The sequence below is a fragment of the Neovison vison genome, chromosome 13 (genome assembly GCF_020171115.1).
Source record: "Neovison vison isolate M4711 chromosome 13, ASM_NN_V1, whole genome shotgun sequence".
NCBI classification, from domain to species: Eukaryota; Metazoa; Chordata; class Mammalia; order Carnivora; family Mustelidae; genus Neogale; species Neogale vison.
Window position 1 is genome coordinate 48,703,657 of NC_058103.1, and position 20,201 is coordinate 48,723,857.

Genomic DNA, 20,201 nt, shown 5'->3' on the forward strand with positions numbered 1-20,201 from the left:
ATCTGTATCTATTCTTAGGTAATGTGTCTGCTCAGATCTTTGGCTTGAGTTTTCTGGGTATGTTGTTTTAATAAATACTGCTAGTAACTTTCTCCAAAAGTCTAACCAACCAAGTGTGAGAAGATCTATTTCCCTGTATCCTTGGCAACACTTAATGTTACCAATTCGTGAAATGTTTGTTAGGAAAACAGTTCGCTTCACCTTCTTGCTCTGATTTGCCCTTCTCTGACTACTAGTGATATTGTCTTTTCATGTCTCTGGATCATTTATATTTCCTCTTCTGTGTATTACCTGCTTACATCTTTTGCCCATTTTCCCACTATGGTGCCTTTTTCTTCATAGCACATGAAGTGTCTTTGTAATAGTAGGGCTGTAACCCTTTATTTGTCATAACAGTTATTTCCCTGCCAATTATTTGCCTTTTGACTTTGTTTCCAGTGGTTTTGTTCTTCGTTTTTAAACAAACCAACATTATTTTATTTTTTTATTAGGGTAAAATACACATAACATAAATTTTACCATTTGAACTATTTTTAATATAGTTGAGTGACATTAAGGACATTCACAATGGTGTGCAACCATCAATGCCATGCAGCTCCAGAACTTTTGTTTTAAAGATCGATTTATTGGGGCACCTGGGTGGCTTAGTCTTTAAGCCTCTGCCTTCTGTTCAGGTCATGATCCCAGGGTCCTGGGACTGAGCTCTGCATTGGGCTCCCTTCTCAGTGGGGAGCCTGTTTCTCCCTCTCCCTCTGCTGTTCCCCTTGCTTGTGCTCCCTCTCTCTCTGTCAAATAAATAAATAAAATCTTAAAAAAAAAACTGTAAAGATTGATTTATTTACTTTAGAGAGAGTGCATGCACATCATGGGCGGAGGAGTAGAGGGAGCCAATTCTCAAGCAGACTCCCTCCTGAGTGTGGAGCCCAACCTGGGGCCCGATCCCACCACCCATTAGATCAACACCTGAGCTGAAACCTGCCTGTTTCAACTGCCTGAGCCCCCCCAGGCGCCCCTACAACTCCAGAACTTTTGCCATCTTCTCAACATCATCTTATTCTTTTGTGGCCAAACTTGCCTATCTTTTCTTTTTTCTTCTAGATATCTTGTTTTTGGGGATCTTTTCTTCTATCCCAGGGTCATAGAAAGTTCCTCCTAAATTTTTTCCTAGTATTTCTAGTATTTTAATACTAGAATTTTTAACCTATCTGAAAATGATTCTTCTATATAGGGTGGTAAGATGTGATTCTCATGTTCTTAATGGATAGTCATTTTCCCAGAATCAATTTTAAATAAAGCACACTGTTTTCAACTGTATTCAAGTACTACCTGGTCATGTTAATTTCCCATAAATGCATGGATTTAGTTCTAGACTCTGTACTGCTTCTATTTCTTCATAGCCTGCTGGCCTATTCACGATGATACTGATGCTGATGATAATGATTATAGGCACTTTATTGAAAATTTTGCCATCTGGTAAAACTAGTTGCCATGACCGTTTTTTTTTTCCTTGGCAATTTTAAAACGTAGTAGTTCTGTATGAATGTAAAAGGCATTTTACCTAGTTCAGAAAAAATCCTTTTGGATTCTAATTGAAATAGCCTTATATCTAGGTATTATTTTTATTTTATCTTTTTAAAAAATTTATTTATTTGACAGAGAGATCACAAGTAGGCAGAGAGGCAGGTAGAGAGAGAGAGAGGGGGAAGCAGGCTCCCCACCAAGCAGAAAGCCCCACGTGGGGCTTGATCCCAGGACCCTGAGATCATGACCTGAGCCAAAGGCAGAAGTTTAACCCACTGAGCCACCTAGGTACCCTTCTATGGATTATTTTTAGTACTGACCTTTTAAAATTTTTTTTAAAGATAAAGACCATTTTACTTTCTTGAGAGTGCAGGATGAGGAACAGAGGGAGAAGCAGACTCCCAGCCGAGCAGGGAGCCCGACTTAGGGCTCAATCTGGGAGTCCAGGATCATGACCTGAGCTGAAGGCAGGTGCCCAACTGACTGAGCCACGCAGGTGCCCCGGAACTGACATTTTTATATAGGTTTTTCAGTGGCATCATTTCTTCAGGACCATACCTGTACTTCGAAAGTCCTTACATGGGGTTAAGGTGAAATTTAGAGCTTTCTTTTTGAATCAAAAACAAATTGGGTACTGCTGCTGTTAATTCTAACGCTGAGTTTCATGATGTATTTGAGAGCATTCATTGCAGGGAGAGGGAAGAGTGAGAGGAAATACAAAGAACTTGATTCTTTCTCTGCTTCTTAGTTTGGACAAGCTTCCAACCTTGCTGGATCCCACGTGCTTGACAGGGTCATAATATGCTGATCTGGGAATCCTTGGGAAGTACTCAAGATTAATTACTATAAAGGAGAGGTGCATCAGTTTTCTCCATTCTGTGTGAATGTTAACAGATAAAAAATTCCTACATATATGTCTCTGTAACTAAAACCTAAAGTCAAGTTCAAGAATTATAATGACCTGGATCTCGGATTCCTGGGATAGAGCCCCATATCAGGCTCTCTGCTCAGCAGGAAGCCGGCTTCCCCCTCTCTCTCTGCCTGCCTCTCTGCCGACTTGTGATCTCTGACTGTCAAATAAATAAATAAAATCTTAAAAAAAAAAAAGTTCAAGCCCAATTAAAAAAAAAAAAAAAGAATTGTAACGACCTGTAAAAAACATCTTACTAAGACAGCTCCCACTTTCTAAAATTTAATCTCTTCTTTTATTATTTATCATGGTTGTGGGAGAAGAATGCTTTTGAAAGGAAAACGGGATATGATCATTGAGAAAATAGTCTGTTGCTTTTGTCTGCAGCACAGACAGGGTAAATATCCCCCAATCACCCTGTAAAGAATAAGAATCTTTGAACACTTGAAGGATAGGAGAGACCATGGATATAATGGTCTGTATACTGGTTAATCCAGAAACATGTGACCATCAAGGACTCCCCTAGGTAGAGGTCACAAACCTGCTACCTGCAAGGCCAGACAGGTGTGGGAGAAATGCTTCCCTTCTGTAAATAAATATATCTTTTCTTATTTGCCTTAAAATAAGCAGTCATTTCATTTTTTTTTTTTTTCTAAGATTTTATCCATTCAGCATGAGCAGGGGAAGGGGCAAAGGAGAGGAAGAAGGAGACTCCCTGCTGAGCAGTGAGCCCCTGTGTGGTGTGGGTGTGGCTCAATCCCAGGACCCTGAGATCATAACCTAAGCTGAAGGTAGATGCTTAACTGACTGAGCACCCCCAGGGGCTCCTGAAGTAATTTCTATTGCTTATAGTTTTTCTACTTTTGATAGAAACACAGGTATGTTAAATAGCTTGCTTTTAACTCTCAGATAAGAAAAGTAATCATGCAAGAGTGATGAGGGAGGAAAGCTTTCACTTGGCCTTAGTGTTGGGGAGAGATAGGGAGTGGTGGGGACTGCGGTGCACTAAGAGCACTGGCCTCTTCTACAGGGAGCAGCTGCCTAGTGAGGCCCTAGCTCAATGAGGCTGCAGAGACTACAGGCCCAATATTGCTAGATCTGCAGCATTTTCAAGAGAATCCTGGTAACCAGGGTTTTAAGGTAACATTTTCTGATCTGAAATGTTGGCAACTAGCACAAAATTCTTCAAAGTGCTGTGGGCTAAACAAGCTAACCCTTTGACCTTGGAGGATGTAGAAGCCTGTGCTTATCACAACAGATGGGTGATCGGTGAAAACACAGGGCCGATGACCAGATGGAGCTGACCAAGAAGCATACGTAGCCTTCTCAGCTCTGCAGTGTAAACCAAGTAAAGGTCAGGTTAAATGCAGCTAACCAAAATGGAGTTCTTCTTTTAATGGCAGAGAAGATTCTTCTCTTTGTAACACAGTATGAAAGACTTGTGTTCAAAACTGAAAACAAAGGGAAGCCAAAATAAAATAGCATCAACAAAGGAGGTGACTTTATCCATTAGAAACTAGATCCGAGTGTGAGCAGGCCAGTCTTCTAGGTATGGAATAACTAAAGGGGCTGAACTAAGAGCCATAAAACTGGACCAATGTGAATCATAATGCAGACAAATCAGACCAGGCCTCAGGCTTTGGCTTTATCCACTCATAAATAGGAAGGAATTACAATTAAAAGAGCCCTGAACTATGTTGTAGTAGATGTGGCAGTTTAGCCTGTTTGATTAAGATTACTTGTATGTGTAATGAACATGTCGAGTAAGTGTGTGAACATCCATCACGTGGCCAACTTCTCCTCATCTAATTCCTCCGCATGTCCCTGAAGAAGCCCATTCAGTGTTGAAGCAGAAATAGCCAAACCCTTGTGAACGCAGACTTCCACAATATTGGAGCTGTGACAAAACCCTCCAGGCTACCAATTGAAAACTGGTTTCAGGACTACAGTCCTGCCCCCGGGGTATGCGGACGTCAACAGAGAGCAACGGGGAAGGTTGAGAGGCAAAGTCCGTAGGACCTGGCTCCTGGTCTCAGTCCTGCACTGATTCGGCTTCCAGAGAGGTCACACAGCCGCCTGGGGGAGCCTGCTCCTGGATTGATCTTTCAGCAGCCACTGTCACCAGGGCTACTTCCTCCTTCCATGATATGCCCATCCCTCATGCTCTGCTGTCTTCTCTCTTCTCTAGAGGGACTTTCTTCTTTCTCCTCTCCTTCCTCCTCACCATACGTCTTGTGCTGGGGTTCGATGGGCCTCTTCCTTTCTCGCTTGCTGTACTGGCAATTCATATCTATCCAGGACTTCACTTACGGCCATGCCAACTCCCCAGCTTTTGTCTTCAGCTCCAACTCCTGCCAACCTGACAATTCTGCTTTGATATCTCAGAGTCCCTGCCAGTTCAACCTGCCCAAAACAGTAGTTTTATACTCCCCCAAACCTGCTCCTCCCCTCAGTGATGGCACCACCATCTGCCCCATTGTACAATCCTCTGGTCATTCTTAACACCTCCATCTCCCTCATCCCTCACCTCCAGTCCATTACCGCATCCTGAATATTCTAAAAACAAAATACATCTCCCATCCCATCTGCCTTTCTCACCATCTCCCTGCCTCTGCCGGTTCAAGCCACCATTGTCTCTCAGCTGTCAGTGTGCTCTGCCCTGGTCTCCTTTCACCATATTGCCTCCTCCAAACCATTCTGTATTCAGCCACTATAGTGAGCTTGCAAAAACCCAAATGGGGGACGCCTGGGTGGCTGTTGGTTAAGCATCTGCCTTTGGCTCAGGTCATGATCCCAGAGTCCTGGGATCGAGCTCTGCATTGGGCTCCCTGCTCAGTGGGGAGCCTGCTTCTCCCTTTCCCTCTGCTGTTCCCCTTGCTTGTGCTCCCTCTCTCTCAATCAAATAAATAACTAAAATCTTAAAAAAAATTTTTTTACCAGTAGTATTATCATATCACATCTTCCTAAAATTCTTTCCAGTAGCTTCCCATTACACTTGGAATAAAGTGTGAATTTCTTAGCCTGGCCCTCAAGGTCCTACAGGACTGAGCTCCTGACTGTCAAACTGGCTTCAGTTCCATGCACTTGACCCTCAATCCACACTGTCTTTCAGTTCTTTTTTTTTTTTTTTTTTTAAGATTTTATATATTTATTTGACAAAGAGAGACACAGTGAGAGAGGCAATATAAGCAAGAGGGAGTGGGAGAGGGAGAAGCAGGCTCCCCGCTGGGCAGGGAGCATGAGATCATGACCCGAGCGGAAGGCAGACACTTAACAACTAAGCCACCGAGGTGCTCCTGCTTTTAGTTCTTAAGTGGCCTAAATCCCCTTCTGGCCAGGACCAGTTCTCTTTGTGGAAAGCCACCTCTACCACCACTCCTGACCTTGGTCTGGTCAGACCTTTCTCACCCTTTAGGACTCAGCTCAAGGCCACGTCCTCAGGAACAGTTCCTCTGAGGTTGCTTAATCTACATGCAGAGCTCTTCATGCCACTTCGTTTAATGCCTGAGTCTTCCGTCCCATTCACCAGTGTGTCTCTAGTGCCTATAACAGTACCTGAGACAGAGCACGTGCTCTGTAGATCTTTGTCGAATAAATGAACATTAGCTGGGAATGAGTTCCAGATATCTGCTGTTCTGGAATGTGTTCTGGTCACCCAGAATCCTGGCAACCTAGAGACAGTTAATAATTTAAAGTATTTATAATTTATAAGTCCTAAGTAGAATTTGGTCTTAGTGACCAATTTTTAATTAAGTTTGTTCTGAAAATAAGTGGAGAAGTAAGTAAGTGGCCCATTTGCAGTGACATACCAGTTGTCTCATGGAGGGGGTTAGGAGACACATGTGGTTTAAAAGTCACATGATGTATGTTGCCGGAAGCAACTTGACGATATACATCACCAACCTCAAAGGTCTCTGAACCTCAGAGCTGGCCATGGGATGGTAAAAAGTACTCTCCTCCTCCTCCTGACAGCCGTAAATAAGTATGATCCTTTTGGAAAACAATTTGGCCAACTCTAGAGCCATAAAGTTGTATTTCTGGTGCTTCTAGATCATGTCTACCTAACTTCCTCAAGGAGATCTTCCCTGGACTACCCACCAACCTCAAACTCAGCACCCTTTACCTTGTTTTTTTGTGACATTTCTCATGTCTGTAATTACGTGTTTAATATCTACTCACCATCTTAGGTTCTAAGCTCCATGAGGGTAGGGGCAGGGCTGGCTTTATTTGTTTCTATAGCCTTAGGACTTTAACTAATACATTAAAATAAAGAAATACTTGTTGAATATGCTGAATAGAGAAAATCATCCTGAATAAAATAGCTCTAACTCCCAGTAGTGATATTAGCAGTTATCCTCCACGGAGAGGTCCCCATGTGCCCGACATTGTTGAGCTCACTCTGCATGGCAGGCTCACAGTAGCCCTTCAGCCCCCTTCTCCCATGGATGGAAATGGAAGCCAACCTTCTTCAAAGTTAAGGTCAACCAGTGAGTAAATGATTCATCAACACTTTACTTACAACAGCCACACACTGGAAAGAATCTACGTGTTATTTGAATAGAATACCTTACAGTTTCCAGGGTTCGGGTTTTCCAAAGTTGAGAGGGCCTTCGGGTTTTACCCTCAGGCCACAGTGCCCTGCAGTGATCCCTGCAGTTGTGGGCAGGATAAGATGGAGGCACCAGTCTTGGCATCTGGAAAAGGTCTGGGTAGTCAACTAATAGATGTGTACTTGTGCCTAGAGATATACGTGAGGACTACATACGGAACATGGGAAAGAATCACAGAAAACTGAAAGACTCTAAAATCTGGAGGTACCTGGTTGGCTCAGCCTGTTAAACGTCTGCCTTCAGTTCAGGTCATCATCCCAGGATCCTGCAATTGAACCCTATGTTGGGCTCCCTGCTCAGTGGGGAGTCTTCTTCTCTCTCTTCCTGGGACTCTCCCCCTTGCTTGTGCTTGTGCACATGTACATGCTCGCTCTCTCTCTCAAATAAATAAATAAAATCTTCAAAAAAATTTTTTTAAGTATCTAAGATTTAGGTGTGCCTGGGTAGCTCAGTCAGCTAAGCATCTGCTTTCTGCTTAGGTCATGATCCCAGGGTCCTGGGATAGAGACCCACATCGGACTCCCTGCTCATCAAGGAGCCTGCTTCTCCCTCTCTAGCTTCTCCCTTGCTTGTGTTCCCGCTCTTTCAATCTCTCTCTGTCAAAAATAAATAAAATCTTTTTAAAAAAAAATCTAAGATTTGAAGTCTGGACCTATGGATAGCACTGTTACAGAGCCTGAAAGGAAGCCTCTGTTTTCTGCTAATTCTATCTTCATGCTGCCACTTAGCCCCCTCAAACTGGTTGTTCACTGTTGGAGACATCTAAGCCAACGCGATTCTTTGGTGTAAGACAGTGATCAGATCTGTTCTACTATTCTGGAAAATGCTAACTCAGGCTAGAAGTTTCCAGTTATGTTACTGTAAATGTGGGGTTTTGTAGCTTCAAGGGCCCTCTGTTCCAAGGCCCACATGGGACTAACAGCCTGTAGAGTATCGTGGCTGTTTTATATTTGTTTCATCAAGCATAGTATCTAGAGGAGGAACTTCACAACTCAAAGACACAGAGGGATATTACAAAGAAAACCAGAAAATAGCTGTCTTCTTCCATATTCTTCTTGCTGGCTGCCTCTCTTCTTGCCCGCACAACTGTGGTACAGCTGGCAGTTCCACTTCTTCACTTTTTCTCCTAACACCTTTTACCTCTTATGAAATATCTGCTTGTACGTGATCAATACCTCTGGCTACATATTGAATCACCCAGAGAATTCTGAGGAAAAAAACCAGATGCCTGGCCCCTACCTAAGACCAGTTCAGGGTCTCTGGGAATGGGGTGTAGGCGTCTATACTTTCCAGAAGTCCCTGGGACCTAGCACAGGTTATCTGTTGCTCTATGGCAGTGCAACCTCCCCCACCCTCAGGAACTCCGGACAAGAATCTTTTGTTTCTCACAATTCCATGGTTTGCTGGAGTGTTCCTTCAGTAGGCCTTGCCTGGGTTTACTCTTGAAGCTGAGTGTAGGTGGGCTCCGCTGGGGGCTGACCTCTGCCAGGGTGCCTGGGCCTCCCTCCCATTGGGCTCCTTCATCCTGGGCTTCCTCAGGACAGAATCTGGGCATGGGGGTTGTCTTGTGCTTTGCTTTGACTGCTAGAATTGAGGCAGTGGTAATGTCGTCTGGCTTCCTCTTTTGTTTCTTAGCCAGCTGTTGGAAGACCTTCATGCCCCGAAGAAAGTTAATCATTTTGACTCTCTTCACAATAATTCATTTGCCTAATTGCCGTGTTTCCAACAGGATTGCAGACAGAAGGGTCCAGGAAGTTAAGAGCAAGATTTAGCCCTGGCAACACAACCCTGATTCCATCCTTTTTTTTTTTTCTCTAGATACACACCTTCAGGCACATTGGCTTAGCGAGTATTCCTCGTTCTTCTGTTTTAAAATGCTTCATCAACCTAGGAAACATGATTTACTCATTCATTTACAAATAATTGTCAAATATCTAATATGCGTGAGGCCCTGTGCTAGGGGTAGAGCCACATCATTTGGAGGAAATAAGAGAATCTTGAGGTCATGATTCTTATTTTCAGTGGTTTCATCTATTGCATCTACTGACAGCTGAAGACATTGAAGAGACAAATAAATGATTATTTGGTAATTCCAGAGGATTGCCAAGGAGACCTATTTCAGGGGGACTAGGAGATGTACAGGGACACCAAACCAGCCTGGGGAGGAGATCCAGAGACCCCTCTTTAGGCAGAGACATTTGATCTGAGCCTTAAAGGATGGGTTTGCGTTAACTAAAAATCGCCCCTGATTTTTCATTCTCCTTTCTTTTCCAGACTTCTCATCTCTCTCTTTGCTTTCACCAGCCACCTGAGTAAGGCTGTAATCATTCCCTAGCTGCTGAGAGCTCCTTGGGAGCTGTAAGGTCATACTGTTTGCAGTTTCCTTCAGCCCAAGACAAGAAACTCCCTAAAGCACAAACCGCTCTCTTTTTCTTGGATTGGAATTAGAGAAAGCTATCCTTCACAGACCCAGCTTGGCAAACCTTGTTTTCTGTGTTTTCAGCAACTCAAGCATCCCAACCTTGTGAACCTCATCGAAGTCTTCAGAAAGAAGCGGAAGCTTCACCTGGTGTTTGAGTACTGTGACCACACAGTTCTCCATGAGTTGGACAGACACCAAAGAGGGTGAGTGATCGTTCCTTACACACGAACCACAGCAGCACACACGGGGATTTACGAGGGAAGATGAACAGGGGCCCTTTTGCCAACCAGGCAGGAGCAGGTGATGTTTGCACAGCTGGGCTCGACAGCAGAAGAGTTATTGAAAAGGTTGGGACAGCGATCATAAGTCCTCATGTTCAAGAAGAAAATGCAGCATTATTCGTTGAACTTAATTTCTTTGTTAGATTATCTGTGTCTCTGAGAAAGAAAAAGAAGGGTATTACTGGTTAGTCGCACCTGGCTAGGGAAGTGTAAGGATTGGAGATTCAAAGCATGAGTCCAGAGACAACAGCCAAGGGGAGGTTTAAGACTAGAGCAAACATGCCATTTCACCCAGAACGATCTAGGCCTCTGATCTCCTGTATTGGTCAGGAATTCTTTGGTGACAAGGGACCAGAACCCACTGAGGCAAGCTTAGGTGAAAAGGACTGTGGCAGTGGCTGAGCCTGGGAAGGATGGTGAAATCCTGGAGGCTCTGATGATCTTATCACCCATCCATCTGCAGCACAGACATTACAAGAAGGCTTGGTGAGCAGACAGAGCCTTTGTCGGCAAAAAAAGGGTGTGTGTGTCCTTTCCTCTGGTGGAAGGTAGCCCCTCGCCAGAGTGAGCAGAGCACAGGTTAGATTTCGGTGCCAACCTACCCCTCCTCGGCTGGGTGTTTAAAAGGCAGAACACCATGGGTGGTGCATTTTTTCTCTCTCGACTCTTCTCTATGCTGGCTTTGTTTTGCCTTGCAGATGAGTCTCACAAGGTGGATTTGGGAAGGTATGTGTACATAGCATGTAATAGAGGGGAAAAATTTGAACTAGGATGTCTGGCTGCAGGCTTTTCTCAACCTCTGTAGCCACTTGAGAAGAAAGTCCTAGAAGAAGGCATCTGCATATATGAAGTCCATTGGAAAACTCTGCCTCAGGTCAAGTGATGCAACTATCCCTGGGGCCAATTGCTAGAATGATTAGCAGGCCCTATAAGATGTAACTACAAGCGGGTCAGTCAAAGATGACTTCCTTGAGGAGGTGGCCTTCGAGTTGAATGGCAAATAGTTCTCCTTTTGCTGGGTGCCTGGGAGCCCCGCTTTGGCTAGCAACAATATGCAGAGTGGTGTTGGATATCAGAGTGGGAAAGTGGCACCCCGTTCCTGCTCACATTCACACTCTGGAGTCTAGAGGCTGTGGCTCTTTCAACAATGTCTTCAAGCCCTGACCAAGGGCTTGCTCTTTGCCACGTGGTGGTACCTACATGATCAACCGTGATATCCAGGCAAATGGGATTAAAGTGGCTTGTGGTTTGTAAGTGACCATGGCACAGGCTTTTGGTGTTAATTTACACAGCCAAAGAGAGCCAAGAGAACAGACACCTCCCTTCAGAAAGTCATTGATATGGAGAAATTATATTCAAGGGAGAAAACATTTAGCACGTTGATATTTGTTCTTTTGACAGCTTGCAACTGACACTTCAATTAAGCCTATTAGTATGAATTCTTCTGGGTCTTTGGTACTAGGGAGATGTTGCAGGATGTTTGATTAATCATGTTAGATTGAGTCACTTGGAAACACAGATTAGTGGGGGACTGAAAGTGGGAGTCTGTTATTTTTTTTGGCATAGAGTTTGTGCAAAAGGAAAAAAAAAAAGACTGGACAAGGAATGATTAGAGTTTTGAAAGCAGATTTTTTCTTTAACTCCACCAGCTAGTGTTATATATGTTATAAATGTATGTATATGCTATATATGTTATATGTTATATATGTGTGTTATATATGTTATATATGTTCCAGGAAATAGAAAATGCTTTAATATGGAGGTGGGTTAGGGAAGGGGAAGACCAGTAGATATGTGTTGGTTTAAGTACAAGCAGCATTTCCAAATGAACACGTGCCATGGTTTGTCAATATAAGACTGACCTGAGGAATGCTAATAAATGAGCAAACTTGAAGAATAAGATTTATTCTAAGCCAGATTATATTCATTTATTTTGAAGTTTCAAGATTTTTTCTTTATTGGTTAGTTTGTTGCAAAACTAGACATTACTGGGGCCCCTGGGTGGCTCAGTCGGCTAAGTGTCTGCCTTCAGCCCATACCATGATCCCATGGTCCTGGGATTGAGCCCCACGTAGAGCACCCTTTTCTCCCTCTGCCCCTCCCCCGCTCATACTCTCTCTCTCTCTCTCTCTCTCTCAAATAAATGAATAAAATCTTAAAAAAAATAGAAGTTATTTTCCATTATACAGAATATTTGGCAATACTCCAATCTATTTTAAAGACTATTTCAAATTTTGCTTGTCGTTGTTAAGGAATAAATGTCGTTAAACTGTATCAACCAATGATTTAGAAATTCATAGGAACATTTTGTTTTCCAGCTGAGAAATTTCATCCTTATAGAAGGATATAACATAGAATAACACTTCGTAAACACATTCCCAGTAAAAGTGGGTCGGCATCCCGTGTGTGACCTTTGGCAAGTTGCTCCCTGGCGTTCTCACCTGTGAAAATGAGAGTTTTGGAGCCGGTAGAGTTGAAGGGGACTTGCAGGTCTGAGGTGCTGTGACTTGTTGATCTGATACCCTAGAGGTCAGAGGATTGCTGTTTTCCTTCAGTCTCATGTGTGATCCGTGAAACAATATCAACAAAGAGTGGTTTGTTAATGTTTTCCCAGTGTGGGGTCAGGAGGGGTCCTCCTTGGGGTGGTACACTTGCCTGAAAAGTGTCCTGTGATCACTTTATTTTATTTCTATTTTCTTTAAAGATTTTAGTTATTTATGATAGAGAGAGCGAGAGTGGGAACACAAGCATGAGGGAGCTGGAGAGGGAGAAGCAGGCTCCCTGCTGAGCAGAGAGCCTGATAAGGGGCTCCATCCCAGGACACTGGAATCATGACCTGAGCCAAAAGCAGACGTTTAATGTTGGAGCCACTAAGGTGCCTCACTTTATTCTATTTCTAAGTACAAATTTATAAAATACGAAGGGGATCATGCCAGTCCTCTACATAAAATCCTGTAATCGCTCCCCAAAGCTTACGGATGTGGTCCCAGCACAAGGGGACACAAGACTTCTGTCTCTCCACAATCCCATTTCTTACCAGTTTGTTGAATAAAACATGACACCATCCCCACAGAATCCTTGGCATTCTGAGCTTCAAGCAAGACATGGGTTTTCAGTCTGCGTTGCCGTTCCCTGTGGACTCTAGCAAACTCTGCTTGTCCTTCAGCTACAGCTCAAATATGACCCCCTCTGTGGGAGCTGTTTTAGCTGACACTGAGGAGAGTCATGAGTGACTCTGAGAAACAAACTAAGGGATTTGGAAGAGGGGTGTGGGGGGTTGGGTAAGCCTGGTGGTGGATATTAAGGAGGGTGCGGATTACTTAGAGCAGTGGGTGTGGCGCATAAACAATAAATCTTGGAACACTGGAGAAAAAAAAAAAAAGCCTTAGAGAGGTGTGCCTGGGTGGCTCAGTCGGTTAAGCATCTGCCTTCAGCTCAGGTCCTGACCCCTGGGTCCTGGGATCCAGCCCTGCATCAGGCTACCTGCTTAGCACGGAGTCTCCTTCTCTCTCTGTCTCTCTTTCCCTCTGCCCCTTCCCACTGCTCTTTTCTCTCTCTTAAATAGATAAAATCTTTAAAATAAACAAATAAATAAATAAAAATAAAAACCTTAGAGGCATAATCTTAGACCAAGCAATTCTACTTCTAACAATTTACAATGAAAAGAAAATTGAGTACATGCATTAAACTTTAGTTATAAAAGTGTTTATTGCTAAAGGATTTTTTATGGGTTTTTTTTTTTTAATTTTTAAAAAATATTTTAAGTGAGCTCTACACCCAGCATGGGGCATGAACTCATGATCCTGAGATCAAGAGTTGCCTGCTGTACTGACAGTCAGCCAGGCACACTGTTAAAAGATTTTTTAATAGTGAAAACATTGGAAAACAACTGAAATGTCCAATAATAGAGGATCAGGTAAGTAAATTGTGGTGTATCTTTACAATGGAATATAGTGGGGCTGCTAAGAATCACGCCTGGGTGGCTCAGTTGGTTAAGCAGCTGCCTTCGGCTCAGGTCATGATCCCAGCGTCCTAGGATCGAGTCCCGCATCGGGCTCCTTGCTCAGCAGGGAGCCTGCTTCTCCCTCTGCCTCTGCCTGCCATTCTGTCTGCCTGTGCTTGCTCTCTCCCTCTCTCTCTCTGATAAATAAATAAAATCTTTAAAAAATAAAAAAAATAAAAAAAATAAAAAAAAAATAAAAGAATCATGCTAATAGGTAAAACATACATTGAGGGTGGCTCAGTTGGTTAAGCGACTGCCTTCAGCTCTGGTCATGTTCCCGGAGTCCCAGGATCAAGTCTGACATTGGGCTCCCAGCTCCATGGGGAGTCTGCTTCTCCCTTTGACCCTCTCCCCTCTCATGCTCTCTCTCTCTCACTCTCTCTCTCTCTAAATAAACAAAATCTAAAAAAAAAAAAAAAAGCTTCCAGCTTGAAGTACAACTTCCTCTTTGGGATGCTTGAGTGGTTCAGTGGGTTGGGCCTCTGCCTTTGGCTCAGGTCATGATCCTAGGGTCCTGAGATGGAGTCCCACATCAGGCTCCTTGCTCAGCGGGAAGCCTGCTTCTCTCCCTGTCTCAGCCTGCTTGTGCACACTCTCTTTCTCTCTCTGACAAATAAATAAATAAATAAAATCTTAAAAAAAAAAAAGTACAGGGCACCTGGGTGGCTCAGTGGGTTAAGCCGCTGCCTTCGGCTCAGGTCATGATCTCAGGGTCTTGGGATCGAGCCCCGCATCGGGCTCTCTGCTCAGCAGGGAGCCTGCTTCCCTCTCTCTCTCTCTCTCTCTGCCTCTCCATCTACTTGTGATTTCTCTCTGTCAAATAAATAAATAAAATCTTAAAAAAAAAAAAGTACATTGGAATAGAAAAATGGTCACGAGTGGTTGCAAAATGAATGTAATAAAAATACATATTCATTTTCATAGAATTTACATAGAGATAGAAAAAAGGAAAATGATGTACTCTTAATGTTTTAATAGTGATAGTTTGAGTTTTGATGTTATACTTTTTATTTTATTTATTTTTTAAGATTTTATTTATTTATTTGAGAGAGAGCAAGTGAGCAAGTAAGAGAGAGACTAAAAGAGAGAACGAGCAGACGGGAGGGACAGAGGGAGAAGCAGACTCCCCACTGAGCAGGGAGCCTGGACATGGGACTCAATCCTAGGACCCCAGGATCATGACCTGAGCAGAAGGCAGACCTTAATCGACTGAGTCACCCAGGCGCCCTTTACTTATGTTTTTTGTAATATTTCCTCCATGTTCCATTTATCACTGTGGTAATTTTTAATCATTAAAATAATAAAAATCATTCTTGCCAAATCAGACCCAAAGACCTGTCTCTACTTTGAATCTGAAATGGATGCTAATTCATCTCCTTATTACCGTATTTGTACCTTCTTGGACTTCTTTGGAAAGCTTTTGAAGAAGATTCAAATTCACATTGCTCCCACCAAGCAAGTTTGTGCCACAAATATGTATCCTGCTACAGTGACATCAATATGTATCTGTTGTAATTCCCAGAGCTGGGCGCGTGTTGCTTGTATTTGCCTTCAAAACAAATATATTACCATTCCTTATCTTCAGCAGAATTTAACATACTTTGTACTTAGTATTTTTTCAACTGTTGGTCTGTCCTCTGTCAAAGTTTGGTAAATGACTAGTTTCCATACTCCTTCCTCATTTTTCTACCCTTCTGTAAGTACAACCAGAAACAATACTTCACTGGTTCTTTTCCAATACTACTGGGTTCACGTCTGACTCTCATGTAGTTGGTGCCAACAACAGCTGGTGGGAAAAGGTTAACATTGCAAGTTTTCAAATTCTGTCAGTAGAATTCCATAACTTTTATAAAACACTAAAAAAACTCTCTTTTTTTTTAAAAGATTTATTTATTTATTTATTTGACAGAGAGAGAGAGAAAGAGAGAGAGAGAGAGATATCACAAGTAGGCAGCGAGCCAGGCAGAGAGAGAAAGGAAGGGAAGCAGGCTCCCTGCTGAGCAGAGAGCCCGACATGGGACTCCATCCCAGGACCCTGAGATCATGACCTGAGCCGAAGGCAGCGGCTTAACCCACTGAGCCACCCAGGCGCCCCTAAAAAAATCTCTTTTTTAGTTTGCAAGTGATATATTGTTTGTGCCAATGATGTTTTAAGGAACACAGAAACAAAGAAATAAGTGAAATTCACAGATTGAGAAATTGTTTTCTAATTATTTTTCCTTACATATCTGTATTTAAATAGATTGTATTCCACATCAGGTAGTTATGTATTTTTTCAAGTGTATTCAGGAATTGTCTCCCAATATAAATATTTCTACTTTTGTATTTTTAAAATGGCTATGTGGCATTCCATTGTACAAATATACCACAGTTTCTTTCTTTAGTCCCCCACTGATAAATATTTAGATTGTTTCTACTTTTTCTCTATCTCTAACAAGACTAAAATGAACAACCACTTGCATAAATATTTCCATAGGATAAATTCCTAAGAACATAGTATTTCTCTAGGAGCATGGCCAGTTCTTCCTTCCCCATGTTTGTTTTTGTTGTAGCCTTGTGGAGAAATGAAGCTTTGGTGAATGTTGATGGTTTGGCTTCTTGGACTGTCCCAAGTATTAGAAGAGCTGTAGCAGGAAGGATGGTTCAAGTGTTGAGAATGCCAGAAAGAGATCTGTATTCTCTCTTCATCATCTCTACCATCTCCCATGTAGCCGAAGATGTTTTTGAAAATCAGTTTGATCTCTTCATTATCACACAGCAGTTGTTTATGTTTCTCTCGTTTCAATTTTATTATTAGGACATTAGGGTCCTAATTAGGGTCACAGTATACCCTTCCCCCAAAGTCTTCGAAGGGAGAGATAGGAGATGGCTTTCTGAGAGTTATTTTGTGAAACCATCAGGGCAGAGGTAACCTTACAGGAAAAACAACCTCAAAGAGATAAAATGGCTGCCAGGCTTGTCAGGTTGGACTGATTGTATATGTTTTATCTAATGTCAAGACCTTCCTAATTTGGGGATGGGTGTAAGTAAGTAAGTAAGTAAGCTAGCTGAGGCTAATGACAACAACCAACTGCTTACTTTCCCTCGTCCCAAGATTCTTGACTCACCAGACAGCATTCTGATTAGAACTTGCCTTGGTTTATGCAATTGTCTGTAAGGAAAGCATAAGCTGGCACTCAGAATTTGAACATAGAAGCAGACTCCTCCAAAGCTTTTGTTGGTTGAATATCTTCATATTTATCTGAGATGGTATAAGGCAGAGGGCATGGTGATGACAACCCTCAACATGGCTGCTCTTGGGTCAGGGTGTTCCAGTCTGGGTGGGCTGTTTTCAGGGCCTGGAATGCTGTTATCATGTGGCATCCTCCTTCCCCATCCTCCTGGATATTCCCATCACTTCCCTCCAGTGTGGCAAGTGTCCAGTGTTCTTTGTTTCAAGTGATTTTCTTTTATGGTTTCCTTCTTTTTGATTGGGTGTATCCTCCAGGGGCTTTCTCAGAAACCGTGTATGAGACGTTTAAAAAGACAAAGATTTGAGTAGAAGTCCTGTTTGTTTATTTCCAGAAGCTTAGGGAACCCTCTCTTTGTTCACAGAATTCTGAATTATAAGAATCACGGACCTTAGTTTTCTTCCCTTGTTTTGGCACTTGGTAAGCTCCTTCTGTCTGAGAAAAAAACTTGAATTGTCTTGTTGCTGATTTCCTGGGCTTTGGTTTCTCTATTTTCTTATTCTGGGCCTTTGGTTATTTGGATTCTGGACTCTGAGTGGTTCTCTTGCTTTTTTTTTTTTTTTTTTTTTTTGGTGTGTAAAGAAACAATTAATTAGCTAATTAATTGGTTAATTAGTTAATTGAAAGATTTAATTAATTTATTTATTTGACAGAGAGAGACTCAGCGAGAGAGGAACACAAGCAGGGGCAGAGGGAGTGGAAGAGGCAGGCTTCCTGCCAGCAAGGAGCCTGATGCGGGGCTTGATCCTAGGGATCATGACCTGAGCCAAAGGCAGATACTTAACGACTGAGCCACCCAGGTGCCCCAAGCAAGTGAAGTTAAGTAAAGATAGAGGAAAAGCTCTTAAGAATGAGAGGGGTCCTCACAGGTTGTGACAAGGTTGCCAATCAGGCCTTTAGGGTTGGTCTTTTATAGAACTTAAATCCTTTCAACATCTCTATGGATAACATATTCAATGGCTTACTTCCTTATTAGGGGCTGTTATTTTTTGTGGGTCACAGATGATTATCCTAAAGTCCCCCACCTCCCGCAAGCCCAGGGCAGGGTGGGTCCCAGGTCCTCTTGCTTTTTTATAGTATCTTGTTCTTATTTCATGGATGCAACAGCTTTCTTTTTTTTTCCTGAAGATATTGAGGGTGTTTTTGGTCTTGTTGGTTTTTTTTTTAACGTTCTCTTCACTCTCTATGGTTTCCCTTTCTTTTAAATTGCTTTTTTCTGTTTGTTTTGGTCGCTGCCTTTCTCATTTGAGGTTTTTCTTGGGCCTCGTATTGTGTCTCGTTGTGTGCCCATGGTTAAGAGTAGGATGCTATTGGAAGCTCTGGGTTTCACTGTGGGGCTAGCTGGCTGGTTCATTTGCTGGGGAACCCCAACATCAAAATTTTCGTATCTTTCCTCCTAGGCTTCCCCCCAAAAAGTCTTCCAGTATTTTCCTTTGAAAGTGAAGTATGGTTTGTCAGAAGCCAGTAGGGAAGAGGGCTGGAGACCCTCAGCATTCAGCAGTTAGTATGTACATAATCATTTAATCCTCTGTTTTTGGAACAGTATCCACAATCTCAGCTGTGCCAAACGTCCTTCATTTTACACTCTCCAGAAAACAAAACTTCAGCCTTCTACTAGGTAGGGAGAAGAGTGCTTCCTATTGGAGTAAAATAGGGGAAGGGATCTAGGGATCTGATGGTTTCCAGAGCAGATTTTCTACACTCTTTCCCTCTCGCTTCCATAGAATCTTGGCTGCTGGTTTCTGCCCCTTTAAAGGATTCTTTTGGATAAATTGGTTGGTCTCCCATATTCCCCTCTTCAGGCTTAGGTTTTAGCATTCCAGGATGGATTGTCAGTTTGAATTCCAAAATATGTTGCTATTATCTCTTTTGTTCTCTCAGGCCGTGTAGCCTTTTGTTTTGGGGAAAAAAAAAAAATCTCTCAGTGCAGTTGCAGTCAGGTTTGGAGAGGGAGTGCAATTAGATAGGTTTGCTCAATCCACCATCTTAATCCAGAAGTCCTTTAAAATACTTTCTTCTGTTGTCTCAGATAACACTGTTTTTCCTGAGTGTCACCCTGCTTTCCTCCCTGCTCAACCTCAGTCTCTGGCTGAATCCCTCTCTGCCTTCTGACCTCTACCTGTTGTGGGCCTCAGGACTTGGACTCTCTTCTTTTGCTGTATTCACTCCTGAAGCAGCTTATCCAGTCCTCTGGCTCCAAACGCCATCCATAGGCTCATGCTTCCCAGCTTGACCTTCCTTATGAATTCAGAACAGCTCACCCAGAATATCCTTTGGATATCCGATAAACAACTCAATATATCCCCTCTTCCTTCCTCAAAACCAGCTCTCCTATCAGTATTCCCCTCCAGAAAGAGCCCCATCATAGACCAGCCACTCAAGCTAAAAACCTTGGTGTCATTCCTTGATTCCTCTCTGTCTCTTATATCCAATCTCTCAGAAAATCCTGAAAACTCTCCTTTCAAAATATAGTACAAATTTGGTCACCATATTTGAGATGTTGACTTAAGCAGAGAGGCTTCCTGGAGCATCCTACCGAAGAATGCGCCCCTTCCTGCCCAGCACCCTCTGTACGTATGTGTGTATCCAATTCCAACCCAACACCACCGAACAGATTCTATTTTTCTCCCTTCCCACATTGTACTCCCTTCTTTGGCAAGGAAAAACTTGGCTCCTACCATCATCCGCTAAAATGGATCTTAGAGATAGAGTCTGAGGCCTTTCAGAGAAGGCTTTTCAGAGAAGGAACGGAGTAGTAAAGAAGTGAGTTGCTAACTCAGGATGACACTTGGGGGTTTTGATGTTTGAGGATTATGTCACAATGTGTTCAGCCTTAGATGAGCATTGCTAATATGCTATTATAATTTACCTTTAAATACTCCTTTTGCATAATTTCTTTTGGGATATGTTTTTAGAGACTAAAGTGTCCTGGGACTGATAACCTTAATTTATAAGTCGTTAAATAACCAAAATATGTTCCATTTTTTTCTGGACAAAAAGTGGAGCCTGGAGGGGAGCATTTTTCCTAGAATGTCCTCCTCTTAGTTGTATTTTTCTAGGCCTTCTTTCTAAACAGGTGAGTTTTCTTAGCATTGTACCTCTGCAGCATTAGGACGAGGGAGAGAAGTTGGAGAGAGGCAACTCCAAGTCCAGGGACATGGTTCTGGTCCAGAAATGTCCCCTCTCTTCTTCCTGGCAGTGGCCTCTTCATTTCCTCCACATTG

General features: G+C 42.7%; 1 protein-coding gene across 2 annotated transcripts in view; it reads left to right on the forward strand.

Annotated features, from left to right (window-relative positions):
- The window catches only part of CDKL1 (cyclin dependent kinase like 1), a 57,144-nt gene that overhangs the window by 21,974 nt on the left and 14,969 nt on the right, over positions 1 to 20,201 (forward strand). For both annotated transcript variants that reach the window (XM_044231536.1, XM_044231535.1), the window contains exon 3: positions 9,545 to 9,666. In XM_044231536.1, coding sequence (XP_044087471.1) covers positions 9,545 to 9,666 — 122 coding nt within the window. The remainder of the gene's footprint in view (positions 1 to 9,544; positions 9,667 to 20,201) is intronic.